The sequence below is a fragment of the Hibiscus syriacus genome, unplaced genomic scaffold, assembly GCF_006381635.1.
Source record: "Hibiscus syriacus cultivar Baekdansim isolate YM2019G1 unplaced genomic scaffold, ASM638163v2 tig00110940_pilon, whole genome shotgun sequence".
Classification (NCBI taxonomy): domain Eukaryota; kingdom Viridiplantae; phylum Streptophyta; class Magnoliopsida; order Malvales; family Malvaceae; genus Hibiscus; species Hibiscus syriacus.
The window spans coordinates 1,777,458-1,796,112 of NW_024062923.1; the positions used below are offsets into that span (position 1 = coordinate 1,777,458).

Below are 18,655 nucleotides of genomic sequence, written 5' to 3' on the forward strand. Positions count from 1 at the left end.
AGGAACCTTTTTCCTCCAATCTTCTTGTTTAAATAATTATAATACTATGATTTTAATTTAAATGACTATCTATAATCGTATATGATATACATATATATTTTTTTCATATGTAATTTAGGTATATATATCGTGTGGAGTTGAGAGCCTCAAATCGAACTTAAAAACTAATCAACTAATTATTATAAATTTCAAGTTATTCTAATCTTATAACTCACACTTTATTTAAATTTTTTTTAAATCGAATCAAATTCATAAAATCACGAGTCGAGTCAAATTAAATCAAACTTTTTAACTTAGAATCGAATAAAAAAATTGATTTTTTCTAGTTGAATTTTCTTCACCCTACTTGTCAAGTAGACCCAAAGCTTTTAAAATAGTGAGGGTCAAATAAGTAACTTGACCCTTTGATAGGTCCAGTATCAACATTCCCTTGAAAAAGTAATCCAATTGTATCTTTTTAGTTTTTAGTATAAACTTTATAACAGCATTTTGAAGATTAAAATATCGGAACATAAGCAATTGGCTAAATTGGCAAATGATCTTCTAACGTAATTTTTGTTTATATATATACCATTAGGTCCTATTAAAGACTTGAACATTGATAAGCTGGGAGAAACTAGAATAAAGGGTTGACTTTATCAATGCACGCAACTCAATGTTTTAATTAATTAAGGTGACTTGTAATTTAGAAAGTAAACACGATATTAATCCTTCAATACATATGCTACATTTTATCCCCCAAGTCTAATCTTACAAAGCTCGCACATTATCAATTAACAAATGCACTAAATTTATCCGAAACTAAGATTCTATTTAGACAAACAGGCTTAGTTTGCAAGAAACGACAGTGTCCCTTCACGTAAACCTTAAAACTGATCCATGTAATGCTCCTAAAACTCTGTTGATATAAAACAAATGCGGGATTTTTCCAAGTCAAATTTCCCCTCGTATACATATATGGATAGTTGGATTTTATGTTAATGTTTTGAGCATATTATAAAGTCAAATATTATTTTTAATGATAGCTGATATAAAATCTGTTTTCAGCATATTATAAAGTCAAAATTTCCCTTGTATACATATATGGATAGTTGATATAAACTCTGTTTTGAGCATATTATAAAGTCAAAATTTTCCCGTGTGGCTCTTCATTTGATTGCAATTGGTCATGCTTTTACAAAACCTTTGGGCTTTATTATAGCAGATGTTCGTAGTCTGCGTGATCAGGAGTGGAATGTCGAATTCCAGCACCAATTTCGTGAAGGGAATTTTCGTGTTAATATTCTATCAAAAATGGGTTGTGAAATTGAGGAAGATGTTGTTACTTTTACCCAACCGTCAGACAAGGTGAAGTTCATGCTCGAAACTAATTGAAGGGGTGTTCAACTCCCCAAGGATTTCATTTTACACTAATTATGTCTTTCTTTATTTTTCTCTTTGCAAAAAAAAAATTGCTAACATCAAGATATCAATTCTCAAATTCCCCTCTAGTGCTCTCAAAATATAAATAAAACAGGCTCAAAAATTTTGTTGATAAAAGCAACATTTCAACTTCAATGGAGATTGTTCTCTTACTATGCCTTCTTTCTTTACCGGTTTCTACACCTTCAGCAGATTCAAATGTAAATCTCAAAATCTCCTCTACCAATTGTTGATATATAGAGTAAAAAATTCAAATTATCATATATTTTTTTATATTTTGTATTGATAATCTTTTTTCCCTTTTAGCATAAAATTTTGTATTCAATGGATAGAACATGTTAAAATTGGGTAATATCAGCGGTCACTTTATGCAAGACTGTTAAGCCATGGTGGAAACATCCTGAAAAGGAGATATGCCAACAAGGAACACAAGATAAGCCCCGAAACATTTTCGAAGCTGAGATTGATATTAGTTGTCATGCAACTAATAATAGTTGCATAATGCATAATAATGGTTCATAATGCATTGTAAGTTGGCAACAATAATGGTTCATAGTTGGCACTAATAATGGTTAAAAAGTGACATGGCAAAATTACACATTTTAGTCATTGTACTTTAGGGTATTTACAAGATTAGTCCTTAAGCTTCAACTATAAATACCCTAGCTCATTTAGCTTCAAAATCATCTTAAAGCATTCTAGCTTTCTTCCAATACTAGAGAGAATTTAGAGAGTTTCTTGAGAGTTGTTTTTTCTTTTTTATCAAGAGAGAATTATCATTGTTTTCTCATTGGTAGATCGAGAGAGGTTGTAATTCCGATTTTCTCATAGTGAAATTCTTCTACCGTTGCCCGTGGTTTTTACCCTATATTATTTAGGGGTTTTCCACGTAAATTTTGTGTTTTCTTTATCTTCATTTTTATTTTCTCAAATTATCATTTGCGATTTTGCTCTATCCGATAGCCGTCTTCCGCAACAATTGATATCAGAGCTAGATTAGAGTGTGTAATATCTACTTATTGTCTTTGTGGTTGCCACCAAAAGATGGATCCTCCAACATAAGAAAGTAAGAAGTTATTACTCATTCTTTGAAGGTTCCAAAGAACTATTCACGATAGTGAAATAGTGGGAGTTATCCGTAAAAGAAACTATGGCAACGAAATTTGATATTGAAAAATTCAATGGGAGAAATTTCTCATTGTGAAAATTGAAGATGAAGGCCATCCTGAGGAAAGACGGTTGTCTAGAAGCTATCAGTGAAAGGCCGGTAGATTTCATAGATGACAACAAATGGATCGAAATGGACGGAAATGCTATGGCAAACTTTCATCTAGTATTAGCAGATGAAGTATTGTCAAGTATCGAGGAGAAGAAGACAGTTAAGGAGATATGAGATCATCTCACCAAACTGTACGAGGCCACATCGTTGAACAATAAAATTTTCCTTAAGAGAAAATTATACACTCTCTGTATGTCAGAATATACTTCAGTGACGGAGCACTTATACACACTAAACACATTATTTTCTCAGCTTACATCCTTAAGATGTACAATAGGAGAGCAAGAACGTGTTGAACTTCTACTTCAAAGTCTACTGATTCGTATGATCAACTCATCATCAACTTGACAAACAGTAATGTCACTAGTCTAGTCTTCGATGACGTTGCAGCTGTTGTTCTACAAGAAGAAAATCGGCGCAAGAACAAGGAAGATAGACAAGTAAATCTGCAACAAGCAGAAGTGTTGACAACGATGAGAGGGAGATCAACAGAACATGGCCAAAACAACAGTCACAAACATGGTAGATCAAAGTCGAGGAGCAAGAAGAATTTAAAGTGCTATAACTGTGGAAAGAAGGGTCACTTGAAGAATGATTGTTGGTGTCTAAATAAAAACTCCAATACACAAGGCAATACCGCAAACACTTCAGATGATGGAGATGCTCTATGTTGTGAAGCGTCAACCACCGTGGAAGGTAGAAAGAGATATACAGATATATGGCTCATTGATTTCGGAAGCAACATATCACATGACCTCAAGAAGAGAATGATTTCATCATTATGAACCTGTCCCAGGAGGATCTGTGTATAGTTTCAATGATCATGCCTTAGAGATCGTTGTCGTGGGAGCCATCAAATTGAAGATGTATGATGGAACAATCAAAATTGTTTGAGATGTGCGGCACGTGAAAGGGTGTTCTGAAAAGGTGAAAAGATAGCAGCAAACTTGTATATGCTGAAGGGAGAGACTTTGCTAGAAGTAGAAGCCTTTGTTGCCTTATGTAGTTCAGATTCTGCAATGCTATGGCATCAGAAACTTGGACACATGTCAGTCATTATGAACCTGTCCCAGGAGGATCTGTGTATAGTTTCAATGATCATGCAGAACTTGGACACATGTCAGAACAAGGAATGAAAGTCCTTATGGAGCAAAAGCTACTTCCAGGCTTAACAAAGGTAATACTTCATTTGTGTGAGCATTGCATAACAAGTAAGCAGTACCGATTGAAATTCAACAAATCAAATTCTAGAGGCAAAAGTGTTCTAGAATTGGTTCACTCTGACGTATGACAAGCAACAGTTACATCCCTAGGCGGAGCAAATACTTTGTCTCATTATTGATGACTACTCCAGGAGATGTTGGGTGTACCTATTAAGAAGAAGTCAGACGTGTTTTCAACTTTCAAAAACTTTAAGGCGCGGGTGGAACTTGATTCTGGAAATAAGATCAAGTGTTTCAGAACAGATAACGGAGGAGAATACACAAGTGAAGAATTTGATGACTTTTGCAGGAAAGAAGACATCAAAAGACAGTTCACAGTGGTAAACACTCCTCAACAAAATGGAGTGGCAGAGCGAATGAACAGAACCTTGTTAGAAAGAACAAGAGAAATGTTGAGGGATGCAGGCCTAGAAAAATCATTCTGGGCAGAAGCAGTCAATACCGCCTGTTATTTGGTGAATCGAGCTCCATCAACTACAATAGAGCTGAAGACATCAATGCAGATGTGGACTGGTAAATCAGCTGATTATTCAAACCTCCATGTATTTGGAAGTATTGTGTACGTGATGTATAACTCCCAAGAAATCTCAAAACTTGATCCAAAATCCAGGAAATGCAAATTCTTGGGGTATGCTAATGGTGTAAAGGGGTATCGCTTGTGGGATCCCACTGCCCGCAAAGTGATCATCAGTAGAGATGTTATCTTTGTAGAAGATAAACTAAAAAGAAAAGAAGAATATGGTAGCGCTGAAAAGTCAGAGACTACACAAATATATGTGGAAAAAGGATGTTGAACAAGGAGATTCTTCTGAAGCAGGACCAGCACATGAGGAACAAGAACCAGAGAGTTCTGAAGCTCCAACAACTCGTCAATCAGATCGTATGAGAAGACGTTCCAATTGGCACTCAGATTATGTTATATAAGGAAATATTGCATACTTCCTTTTAACAAAGGACGGTGAGCCATCAACATACCAAGAGGTAATAAACAGCTCAGATGCTTCACTATGGATGATGGCTATGTAAGAAGAAATTGAAGCCCTTCATAAAAATTATACATGGGACTTTGTGCCACTACCACAAGGAAGGAAGCCAATTGGTAACAAATGGGTCTTCAAAATCAAGCGAAATGGTGACGATCAAGTTGAGAGGTATCGTGCAAGACTGGTGGTCAAAGGATATGCTCAAAAAGAATGTATTGATTTCAATGAAATCTTTTCTCCTGTGGTTCGACTAACAACATTTCAAGTAGTTTTGGCAATGTGTGCTACATTGAACTTACATCTAGAGCAACTAGATGTTAAAACAACTTTTCTTCATGGAAATCTTGAAGAAGAGATTTACATGCTCCAGCCTGAAGGTTTTGAAGAAAAAGAAAAGAAGAACTTGGATTGCAGGTTGAACAAATCTTTGTACATTCTAAATCAGGCGTCGAGGTGTTGGTATAAGAGATTTGATTCCTTCATTATGTGCCTTGGATACAACAGACTTAATGCAGACGCTTGTGCTTATTTCAAGAGGTCTGGTGATAATGATTTTGTTATATTGATGTTGTATGTGGATGACATGTTGGTTGCAGGACCCAATAAAGATCATATTGAAGAATTGAAGGCACAACTGGCTAGGGAATTTGAAATAAAGGACTTGGGATCAGCAGACAAGATTCTAGGGATGTAAATTCACCGAGACAGAAGTAATAGGAAGATTTGGCTTTCACAAAAGAATTAATTGAAGAAGATCTTGTCAAGATTCAACATGCAAGATTGTAAGCCAATGTCTACCCCTCTTCCTATTAACTTCAAATTATCCTCCAGTAATGAGTCCTAGCAGTGAAGAAGAGAGGATGGAGATATCTCAAGTACCGTATGCATCAGCAGTGGGAAGTTTAATGTTCGCTATGATATGACCAGACATTTCACAAGCAGTGGGAGTGGTTAGTCGGTACATGGCGAATCCAGGCAAAGAGCATTGGAATACAGTAAAGAGGATCTTGAGATACATCAAAGGGACCTCAAATGTTGCATTATGTTATGGAGGATCAAACTTACTTATCAATGGGTATGTCGATTCTGACTATGCATGAGATTTGGATAAAAGCAAATCTACTACATGATATGTGTTCAAATTTGCTGGTGAAGCTGTAAGCTGGGTTTCAAAATTGCAGTCAGTTGTGGCTACATCCACAACAGAGGTAGAATATGTAGCAGCTACACAAGCCAATAAATAAGCAATCTGGTTGAAAATGTTATTGGAGGAGCTTGAGCCCAATCAAGAGTATGTCTCTTTGTTTTGTGACAGCCAAATCGCCTTACATTTAGCAAGGAATCCAACATTTCATTCAAGGACAAAGCACATACGAGTTCAATACCATTTCATTCGTGAAAAGGTAGAAGAAGGGATGGTATATATGCAGAAGATCCATACTAAAGACAACATAGCATATTTAATGACGAAAGTGATCAATGCTGATAAATTTACTTGGTGTCGATCCTCTTGTGGTCTGTCAGAGACGTAAGCAACATGATGGTACAAGGTAGAAAGAATGGTGTGAAGATATTGTTCCAATCAAATCTTCAAGTGGGAGATTATTAGTTGTCATGCAACTAATAATAGTTGCATAATGCATAATAATGATTCATAATGCATTGTAAGTTGGCAACAATAATAGTTCAAAGTTGGCACTAATAATGGTTGAAAAGTGACATGGCAAAATTACACATTTTAGTCATTGTACTTTAGGGTATTTACAAGATTAGTCCTTAAGCTTCAACTATAAATACCCTAGCTCATTTAGCTTCAAAATCATCCCAAAGCATTCTAGCTTTCTTCCAATACTAGAGAGAATTTAGAGAGTTTCTTGAGAGTTGATTTTTCTTTTTTATCAAGAGAGAATTATCATTGTTTTCTCCTTGGTAGATCAAGAGAGGTTGTAATTCCGATTTTCTCATAGTAAAATTATTCTACCGTTACCCGTGGTTTTTACCTTATATTATTTAGGGGTTTTCCACATAAATTTTGTGTCATCTTTATCTTCAATTTTATTTTCTCAAATTATCAGTTGCGATTTTGCTCTATCCGATAGTCGTCTTCCGCAACAATTGAAATGGAGATTCAGTGCCGGAAGAGACATCACGTCGACTCCATCGGTATTTGATGGAGCAGCTTATTTCTCAATTTGGGATGGATATCTTTATGCGGTCAAAGAATCCGATGGATCTCTTATTTGGAAACAAAATTTGCAACAGTTGACCGGCATTAATTCTACCGGAGTTATATTCAATGTTAATGTCAGGGCTTCAAGAACAACGCCGACCATTGCTGATGATTTGGTGATCATTGGGATCAGTGGACCGGCTTCTGTTGTTGCAGTGAAGCAATCCAGTGGCGAGCTTGGTTGGTCTACCCTTCTTGATGCAAACCCAGCTGGTACTATCACCATGTCCGGAACTTACTACAATGGGTTAGTCACTTTATTTTATAGAGTTTTTCCATTCAAATTTCAAGATGAATCATTGTTATTTGATACCGCTAGACACCACAAATAATAGGTGAAGAAAATAATAAGGTGATGTTATGCAATTTTTTTTAAAGTGTTTTCGAGGTCAAAAGAATTTTTAAGGATTAAAAGTAATGTAAAGTATGTGATCTTTCGAGTCGAAAATGTTTTTCAACTTTTTATTTTTTTCCAAATCATTTTTTTGACAAAATTACTTATTCATTTCAATTTACATTATCAAATCTCTTATATTTTAAAAAAACCTTTTAACCATAATCCTATTCACCTAGATTTTAAATAAAATAATTCAACAGAATCACTTTTTAAACGTTCTATAAATAAAATAATCAACATGACATAAATACAATAGCCATAATTGTTTTAGAGAAAATATGAATCTAAAGGTTTAATTTAATCAGATTCCGGATGACTGTTGATGATTCAAAAGCAAATGTAAGGCTATATATTTATTTAGTGTGGCTGACTTGATAATCCTCGCAATGTTTTGGTCCGTTATACCATATCTATTCAAATATTAAGACGAATACAAAATTTAAACTATATCTAAGTTACCGTTAGGAAAGAAACAACCTACACCGCTGTAAATTATTATTTTTATTATAAAATAATACAAACAAAACCAAATTGATCGGAATGATAAATTATCTTATGTAAAACTCGAACCAAGTTAATAATTTAGTTATTTTTAAAATTTAACTCTTTAGAATTATTGTTAAAAAGTGATTTTAAAAAGATAAAATATTTATTTTAAATATTATATTATAAAATATCAATTTTTTTGATGATTTAGCATTGCTAACGGGATGGAAAATTACTTTTCCATTACCAGAAGCATACACAAACCGGTTCTTTATAAAAAATTAAAATTTGGGATCAAAATCAACAATGTCAGGCGTATATGCACTTGTAACAAATCCCAGTGCAATCTATTGTCTCGTTTATTTGATTTAAACTCTGGAACTTCTACGTGGGCACATCTTCACAAGAAGAAGAGCTAAGCATTGTTGCATCTTTCGTGGAAGTTTCGTCAAACTAAACGCGAAAACCGGAAAAATCTTGTGGCAGACCTTCATGTTACCGGACAATTTCGGCAACAGTGGCGAATACGCAGGCGCCGCCATTTGGGGCAGCAGTCCACCGATCAATGTCGTGAGGAACCTCATGTACATTGCCACCGGGAACCTATACTCGGCGCCCCAAAACATAACCGATTGCCAAGAGAGACAAAACAATCAAACCCAAGTTCCTCCTACTCATACGGATGAGTGTGTTGAGCCTGATAACCACTCAGATCCATTCCTGGCTCTTGATTTGGACACTGGAAACATCAAGTGGTTCCATCAGCTGTGGGGCTATGATGTTTGGTTCTTTGCCTGTAATAATCTTTCTGTTCCCGATTGTCCTCCGGATCCAAACCCTGATGCCGATTTCGGTGAAGCACCGATGATGCTAAGCATAGACGTGAATGGAACCGAGAAAGACATTGTTGTTGCAGTCCAAAACAAGGGATTTGCATGGGCTTTGGATCGTAATGATGGCAATATTATATGGTATACTGTAAGTTATCTGACCCCTTCATCAAGTGGTAAAAACAATGATTAGTCATTAATCGGTGATGTAGGAAGCTGGACATGGTGGTCTCCGAGGAGGCGGAACATGGGGCGCCGTCACAGATGAAAAGAGGGTTTACACCAACATAGCTAACTCCGACGGCAAAAATTTCACCCTGAAACCATCTACGAGGAACATCACTGCAGGTGGATGGGTGGCAATGGATGCTAATAATGGACAAATCCTTTGGTCAACAGGCGACCCTAACAATGATACAGCCAGTGGGCCTGTGACAGTGGCTAATGGGGTCCTTTTTGGTGGTTCGACATACAAGGAAGGACCAGTGTAAGCAATGGACGCTAAGAAGGAGAAATTTTATGGTCATATAACACAGGAGCAACTGTTTTTGGTGGGATGACTGTGAGCGATGGGTGCATTTTCATTGGACATGGATATAGGGTTAGTATTGGAAGCTTCAAACCGAATTTCACCGCTGGAAACTCACTTTTTGCATTTGTATCTTTTAAGTCATGATTCAAACACTGAAAAAAATGTAATTGAATGTGTTAATGATGTATATGTTTGGTGAATAAGACCATGATTCTTCATCGAAAATAAAATTAAGTGAATTTAGCTTTAAAAGTTGAATAATAAAATGTTTGTTTGATTCTCTATGGAGAGATTATTATTGTTGAATGTTCTCAAAAGACCAACATAACGGAAAAGTTGCTTTTACCTTAACTTGATCAAAGACAATTGTATATGCCTTCGTTTTTTGTTGTTATGTAGGGTTTTTCTCACTTTAGAGGTATAGTGATAAATATGTATTTCTCCCCTCTTTGGTTATTTTAATTTATGTGTCATACGGTCAGGTTTTTCAATCAACTTTTTTTTTAAGAAAAGCAAAACCAATTTATGTCCACTTTATTATTTAAGTAGACGAATTTTGAAGAATTATGTTAATAATTTATATCCAACATCCATACATAATAGCATTAATCAAGATGGATTTGATTCTATAGAACACCTAAACATTTTTTATTTCCTACTATCTATTTTTGATCAATACTAATGATTTATTTTATCCTAATCTTATTTCTAATAAAACACAAATAAAAATTAAAGGTCGGAGTTAATATATTTATTAGATACCCATGAGTAATATACTAAAATAGTTTGGTGGCTGAAGTGAGGTAAAAGCAATAGCTAGGCAGAAATTTTACAATGTAATCAAAGATTAGAGTAGAGTAGATGAAGAACTAAGCCTGGAACAGCCATCTCTTCTTAATTAAACTAGCATAAAATTTCTTGCCTCTTTCTTCCTTTGTTTTTTCCTTTTCAGCTTTCGGCTTTGCCTTCTCTTTGGCATCTTCAAGAGCTTGAATCAGGCTCTTCAAACAAGAATCCGGGTCTTTCTTCTCACGTTTTGGCATCAAGTTCTCCGCAACATCAGCTGGAGTCATCTCTGTTTCCTTCAACAAAATCCCAATCTTTTCAAACAGTTCATGTGAATCAAGATCCAAGTAGTTCTTGGCCAACATCTTGAATGCTTCAAAACTGCAATACGAAAGCTCAATGTGCATATCCATCCGGCCTCGTCGGGTTAGAGCTGGATCGAGTTTGTTTATGTGATTCGTAGTGAACACAAAGATCCTCCCAGTTCCACAAGCTGACCAAGTCCCATCAATGAAATTCAAAAGCCCCGAAAGTGTAACTTTACTGGTGTTTTCATTTACAGGGTTCTTCTGATCTTTCTCATTGCTTTTTGATCTTTCTTTCCTTCTTTCACCAGTTACATCTAAAGAACAATCAATGTCCTCGATCGCAATTATGGACTTACTCGATGTTTCAGTCAATAGCTTCCTGAGCTCGGTATTGTTTTTAACAGTAGTCAACTCAAGATCATAGATATCATAGTTCAAGAGGTTAGCCATTGCAGCAATCATAGTAGACTTACCGGTTCCCGGCGGTCCATAAAGGAGATACCCTCGTTTCCATGGCTTCCCAAGCTTCATATAATATTCTTTGGCTTTAATAAAACTCACTAGGTCGTTGATGATTTCCTCCTTTTTCTTGGGATCCATTGCTATTGTTTGAAATGTTGCAGGGTTCTCAAAGGCAATGTCACTCCACAAGTTCTTCTTGTAAGAACTCCAATTATCACTAGGATTGTTCATATAAAGCCTCCTCTGCTTGTTCCTTGCCTCAATGGCCTTCCCTTGTTCAAGAACATGATCCAAGTATGGCCCTGTAATCAAATCGCGATGCTGTCGATGGAAGGTGAGCTGAAAATACTTGTCCTCGGAAGAAGTCGAAGGAGAAGGGTCCAAAATCCACCAAACCTTAACCCCATCAAATTCATCAGACACCTTACGGTCATCCCTTATAAGAACAAGAGCCTTGCTGTTTTTGATGAGACTACCTTTGAGCAATGAAGCCTTGGTGGCGGATAAAGCTCCGACGTATGTTTCGATGGCGGTGAAAGCTTGATTGCTCCAATAACCAGAGTATTCAGGGAATGTGATTTGGATATAAGGTGAGAAAAAGCTAACCAAATTATCACACAACTTTTGAACAAAAGAGAATTGTTGAAGTGAGGCCAAAACAAACTGTTGCAATGAAACTCTAAGTTGGTGGGGGAAGAATTGTTGTAATGTAGCTAAAGTAAACATCAAACCAGCAACTGTTGATCCAATTTGAGCCCATGAATTCATCATCATGTTTTCTTTTTCCCAGACTTCAGGAACACTATGGGGTTTGAATGTATTGTTCTTTGGCTAAGTTGTGTTATGTAGCTAAAAAGAACAAAAGCTGGGGTATTACTTATACTTTTCCTGCAAGCTTCATAAACTTTTCCCTACCTTTTTCTTTTAAACTTTTTAGTCCTTTTCTGGGCTGTGTTCTATGCAGAAACTGGAGTGCTAGCTTCGGGGGAAATTAGTCGCAAGTTTCCATAACTTTGAAAGGGAAAGCACTGACCTCTACCCCACAGTTGCAGACTTGCAGTGCCTTTTGTTTTTGGTTAAATGGGTGTGAACATTCACACCATATTCATTATTTTTTTGTTTTATAAATATTTTCAAGTCAATTTTTTATTTATGTTCTTTGTCTCATATAAACATAGGTGTACATATTTGACCATACTTACCTTATTCAACAAGAAAAAGGTGGGGACCAATGAACAGAACCATTTAAAAGGGATGGCCTTTTCTCATATAAATGGATTCTCAAACAATTTATGAAAATGTAAAAATCATTTACTTTTTATAATGGGTAAATTCTCATATAAGGAAAAATGATAATATTTTTTTCAAATGGCAAACTTACACGACTTATTTAGGTAAATATTGTAAAAAACTTAAAATCAAAATATTAGGGATTCGCAAAAATTATTTAAGAAAATTAATTAAATTATTTTAATGTTTAATAAAATCATCCTTAAATGAATATGACTTTATCATAGCCATCTGCTGGGGTAAAACAAATTATTGTCACATCTCAAAAAATGAACTAATAATTTTGGGTAAATTTTTTTGCATATCATATTTTATGTTGTATTTTAATTATCAGCCGATGGATGCAATTAAATTTATAAACAAATCACAGCTAAATTCACCAAATGAATATATAAGTAAGGGTAAATTAAATTATCATTTAATTTTATTATGATCAATGAATTAATTTTTTAAAATCATATGTAACGTTACCTTTTAAATTTCATTTTAATTACCCATCATTAATAAATAAACAGAACTACTGATGTGATAATATTTTTAATTTTAACTATTAGTGACAAAAACAGAACGTTAAATATGATTTCGAAAAAAAATAGTTAGGTGACCAAACCTGAACTAAAGTTATAGTTGCATGACAAATTATATAATTTACCCAAAAATTTGATGCAGACCGTTTTAATTCAATGGGTCGAGAAAATGGAACAAATGATAGGAGTTGAGAAAACGAGCTGTAAATCTCGTTAAGACCAAAATGAGGAAGTGAAGCCTTGTGTCCAAGAATCGACTCCCCCAACTCTTCCGTTAAAACCTTGAATGGAACTACGGATCTGCTGCCTGCAGCCGTCTCACCGTCCACTTAGGGAAACACCCAGAATTAGCCGTCGGAGTCGCCATCTCCGCCGCAACCACAAATCCCATGATAATGTGAAGATTTGAGAAATAAAAGCAGAACGAATTGTTTTAAATATATTTGCATAGAACGGTTTGTGATGGTTGAATCCGAGCTTAGTTCGGTTGGTAAAGCGGAGGACTGTAGTAGGAACTTTTCTAACCTGAGTTCCTTAGGTCGCTGGTTCGAATCCGGCATGTCGGATATAGATGTTTTTAAGACCAATCTAGTTCTTTCTGTAGAAAACTACCATTAAGAGGTGCTTTTATAAACTATACAGGAAACAGCATCTTAATGCAAACTTCTTGGATCCAACATGACATTAACGAAATGAAAATTGTTGTTCCCCGCAAACTGAACTTCCTGCAAGTACTCCATTATCTAGAAACTCCGAAACTGGTTAGGACTTAGGAATCCATAAATTACTTAGCTTCTTTGGAGTTAGTAAGGATCCTTCAGAAGAATTGTCTAAAGATCAAACTAACTTTAATAGTTTTTATAAACTATTAAAAACTGATGATCAGACAAATCATAAAAAAGATTTAGAAAAAATAAAAAATCTTTTAAAATCTCAAAATGATAGGATTAGAATCCTAGAAAATAAAATTGATGACCTTAAACCTAAAGAGTCACCAATTACTAGGGAAGAAGTTAGAAATCTTACCCTAAAAACGGAAGAAATTAATAGTTACTCTCAACCTAGCGTTGGGGGCAGCCTAATATCATACCTCTGTCTTACCCCATTATATATGAGAATAAGGTCAACTAATTTTAATTTCAATTTCTTCAAAGACGAAATGAGAATCGGGTTTCAAATAATTGTTTGCTTCAAAGCATTGTATATATGTGTTTGTCCATTCTTCCTCTCCTCATTAGAGCTTCTCAGGGTAATTTGTGGTGAAACAATGATTCTTTCACCCCCCACATGATGACCAAAGTTCATCAATGCAATTCAAAACACCCGATGAAGTAATTGATAGGGAAGCAGTGGCGGGTTAATGAACGTTGCTCTTGTTGAAGAATCAAACCTAGAAAGCTCTAGACTCGATTAAGAACAAAGGGGATGAATAGGGGGAAGGTGGCAGCAATAACTAGGATTCTTTAGGATTTCTTCAAGGCAATAAAATTAGAACAAAATAAACAAAAGATAAAGAAATTGAAAATAAAATAAGATAAGATAATAAAGAAATCAAAAGATCTCCCTTATGAAGGTGGACGGTAAAGATGATTGATGGTGCAGATGGATTTGTGGAAAAATAGATGGATAAGTGTCCTATCGAACCCTCCTAGTCGCAATGAAAAGGCAAACTCGATAAATGGCTCTAACCAACCCTCCTAGTCGCGATGAAAAGGCAAATTGGAGTGTGAAGATTAATCTCCCTCACAAGAACTTGAAAGAACTCCAGGAGAAGAAGCTTCGAAGGCACAAGGCAATCAACACTTGCAAAAACGAACTCTCGTTGTATTATTAATCAAATAAATCTGATTTAAAAAGTTGAATGAAGCCTCCTTTATATAGGGGCTGAATTCTAAAGGTCCTAAATAACTAAAGAATAAAATATTAATAAACTAAACATGTTTTAACTCTAATTCCTAATAAAATAATAATAACTAAAAATATTATTTTAACCCAACCTTAATTCCTAATAAAATAATAATTCTGATCCTAAAAGATAATTAATCATCCTATATTAAATTATATTACAAATAATCAATATAAATATTGAAAATTCGTAATATTTACAAAATAACGTATTAATCCCGTATAGGATTTCCTGCATGCACCGTCTTCAGTAAAATGGTCATATCTTGAGTTCCCGATATCAGATTGATATGATTCAAGAACCGTTGGAAAGATAAGAGATATACGGTTGTATCTCCAGAAGACATGTCGACCGGATAACAACTGGATACCCTTCAAAAAAGTTGTTTCAAATCTACTGCTATTAGACCCTTACGGATGAATGCTTGAACTGCGATTTGAAGCTTGTCTTTAAGAAGTTTTGTCCGGCCTCGTGTGATAGGGCCAAGTGGTATAGTAAATTCATCATCCTTAGCTTTAGGGCATGTGGTGCATGTATCATCTCCCCCTTCCTTAAAAGGATTCGTCCACGAATCTAAAATATCAAAAGGAGACAAGTCAGAAACATTAAAGGATGCACTCACGTTATACTCACCGGGAAGATCAATGCGGTAGGCGTTGTCATTGATTCGTTCAAGGACTTGGAATGGGCCATCGCCTCGTGGGTCTAGCTTGGATTTCCTTTGTGTCGGGAACCTTTCTTTTCTCATGTGAACCCATACCCAATCTCCTGGTTCAAAGGTGACATGTCGTCGGCCCTTGTTAACTCGGTTTGCGATTGCCTCGTAGGTTTTCTCCATCTTGAGTTTGGCTTTGGCGTGAATGTCTTTGACAAGGGCAGCCTTATTTTCACCATCTAAACTGACAACTTGATCTAAAGGTAAGGGAATAAGATCCAAAGTAGTTAATGGGTTAAAACCATAAACTATTTTGAATGGAGAATAACCTGTTGTGGAGTGAATGGATCGATTATAAGCAAACTCAACAAAAGGTAAACATTCTTCCCAATTACGGGTATTTTTACCTACCACAGTTCTTAGCAAAGATCCTAGAATCCGATTTATTACTTCGGTTTGTCCATCGGTTTGAGGATGACAAAAAGTGGAATAGAGAAGTTTTGTGTCAATCTTACCCCACAATACCTTCCAAAAGTGGCTTATAAACTTAGTGTCACGATCAGACACAATGGTGCGAGGAATGCCATGAAGGCAGACTATTTCTCGAAAGAATAAATCAGCAATATGTGTGGCATCGTCCGTTTTATGGCAAGGAATGAAGTGTGACATCTTTGAGAATCTGTCCACAACCACAAAAATACTATCTCGTCCTTTCTTAGTGCGGGGTAAGCCAAGTATAAAATCCATCGATAAATCGATCCAAGGAGAAGAAGAAATTGGTAAAGGCGTGTACAAACCATTAGGATTTACCTTTGACTTTGCTTGTTTGCACGTGATGCATGATACACAAATCTTTTCCACTGTTTTACGCATATGCGGCCAAAAGAAGTGTTCCATGACCATATCAAGTGTTTTGTGAATACCGAAGTGTCTCATAAGTCCTTCGGCATGTGACTCGTGAACCAAGAACTCTCTTAAAGAGCCTTGTGGTATACACAACCTGGTCATGCGAAAAAGAAAGCCATCTACAAGATAAAACTTGTTAAAATCACCTTTTACACATTGTTTATAAATCTCAGAAAAATCTGGATAATTAGGATAAAGTTCTTTGATATGTGCAAAACCCAGAACAGTAGCATGCATTCGAGTGATAAGTGTGTATCGTCGAGATAATGCATCAGCTACAATGTTATCTTTCCCTTGTTTGTATTTGATGATGTAAGGAAAAGATTCAATGAACTCAACCCATCGAGCATGTCGTTTGTTTAACTTACCTTGTCCATTTAACCATTTGAGTGATTCATGGTCCGTGTGAATGACAAACTCTTTAGGGAGAAGATAATGTTGCCACACTTCGAGTGCTCGGACGAGTGCAAGAAGTTCCTTGTCGTAAGTAGAGTAGTTCAATTGTGCACCTTTTAACTTTTCACTAAAGTAAGCGATAGGTTGTCTTTCTTGCATGAGGACGGCACCAATGCCTATGCCTGAAGCATCACATTCTAGCTCAAAGGTGTTAGAAAAATTGGGAAGACGAAGAATAGGGGCAGAACATAACTTATCTTTAAGAAGTTCAAAAGCTTTTTGTTGTAGTGGTCCCCATTTGAATTCAACTAACTTTTTGATGATCTCGGTTAATGGTGCATCAATGGTTGAGAAATCTTTGACAAAGCGACGGTAGAAACTTGCTAAACCATGAAAAGATCTTACCTCGGTGATAGAAGTAGGCGTGGGCCATTCTTGAATTGCCTTGACCTTCTCTTTATCTACATGAATACCTTGTACACTAACTATAAAGCCTAAAAACATAAGCTTATCACTGCAAAACACACACTTATCCATGTTAGCATATAAATGTTCTCGTCGAAGAACTTCGAGAACCATTCGAACATGAATGACATGAGAATTAAGAGAAGATGAGTATATAAGAATGTCATCAAAGTAAACGACAACAAATTTACCTATAAACTCCTTAAGAACGTGATTCATTAATCTCATGAAGGTGCTTGGAGCGTTTGTGAGTCCAAAGGGAATAACAAGCCATTCATACAAGCCGAACTTTGTCTTGAATACTGTTTTCCATTCGTCTCCTTCTTTCATTCGAATTTGATGGTAACCACTCTTCAAGTCAATTTTGGTGAAGATACTTGCACCATGTAGTTCATCCAACATATCATCTAGGCGTGGAATAGGATGCCTATACTTGATTGTTATCCGATTGATAGGTCGACAATCTACACACATTCGGAATGTGCCATCTTTTTTTGGAACTAGAATGACGGGAACTGCACAAAGACTAAGACTCTCACGGATGTGTCCTTTTTGTAATAATGAATCTATTTGTCGTTCCAATTCCTTCGTTTCCTCAGGATTGCATCGGTAAGCGGGGCGGTTTGGTATGATTGATCCAGGGATAAAGTCGATTTGATGTTCGATTCCTCTTGTAGGTGGTAAACCATCCGGTGGGTTGCTTAAGACATCTTGAAACTCTTGTAATAGAGAAGAAAACACACTAGGCAAATCTGTGATGTTAGTGATAGTTGATAAAATAGAGTCCTTGAAACGGACTAGAATGCACGGCCTATTTTGAAAAAGGGTCTCTCTCATATCTTTTGCACTCGCATAAATGTTTTGAGACACTCTTTTATTTTCACATTGAGGTTCACTCACCACCCGTGGATCATTTGTTTGGCTTTTATCGGTTGTGATCTCTTTTCCTTTTGTTTCAAATTCCCTGTTTCCTTGAGAATTCATTGTTGATCTATGAGAATCTCTTTGGGGGGTAGGGGGGTTAAGTCGGAACGGTTTACCTTTTATTGGAATTGTGTAAGTGTTCTTTTGACCATAATATGTGGCGTCGTTGTCGTATTGCCAAGGCCGTCCTAGGAGAATGTGGGATGCTTGCATCGGAATTACATCACACCATACGTCGTCACAATACTTTCCCATCTTGATATTAACGAGGCATTGTTTAACCACCTTCATCTCGGCACTCTCATTAAGTCATTATAAGCAATAAGGTTTTGGATGTCGTTGGCAAGGAAGTTTGAGTGATTCAACAACGTTGGAGCTAATGACGTTGACACAACTACCATTGTCAATGATGATGGAGAATGGTTGTTCCTTGATTAGGCAGCGTGTGTGGAAGATGTTGGAACGTTTTATGTCAGACTCGTCGGATGCTTGGATGTTCAATGTATGACGGATCACCAAGATTGTGCCATTGTACTCATCGCTTCCATAGTCATCACTATCTTCTTTGGCTTCGACATGTACTGGTATGTCGGCGATGTCGTCATCGGAGTCAGAATTGTAAGATCCATCACCTAGTATGGTTAAGGT

General features: G+C 36.1%; 1 protein-coding gene and 1 pseudogene across 1 annotated transcript; one reads left to right on the top strand and one right to left on the bottom strand.

Moving 5' to 3' along the window:
• Window positions 1-1,556: 1,556 nt before the first annotated feature.
• Window positions 1,557-9,534, top strand: LOC120147581 (annotated as a pseudogene).
• Window positions 9,535-10,171: 637 nt separating this feature from the next.
• On the bottom strand, window positions 10,172-11,712 carry LOC120147489 (AAA-ATPase At3g28600-like). The gene has a single exon (XM_039160858.1). It carries the CDS (start codon window positions 11,710-11,712, stop codon window positions 10,252-10,254), a length of 1,461 nt encoding a protein of 486 aa, XP_039016789.1. The 3' UTR covers window positions 10,172-10,251.
• Between the last annotated feature and the right edge of the window lie 6,943 nt (window positions 11,713-18,655).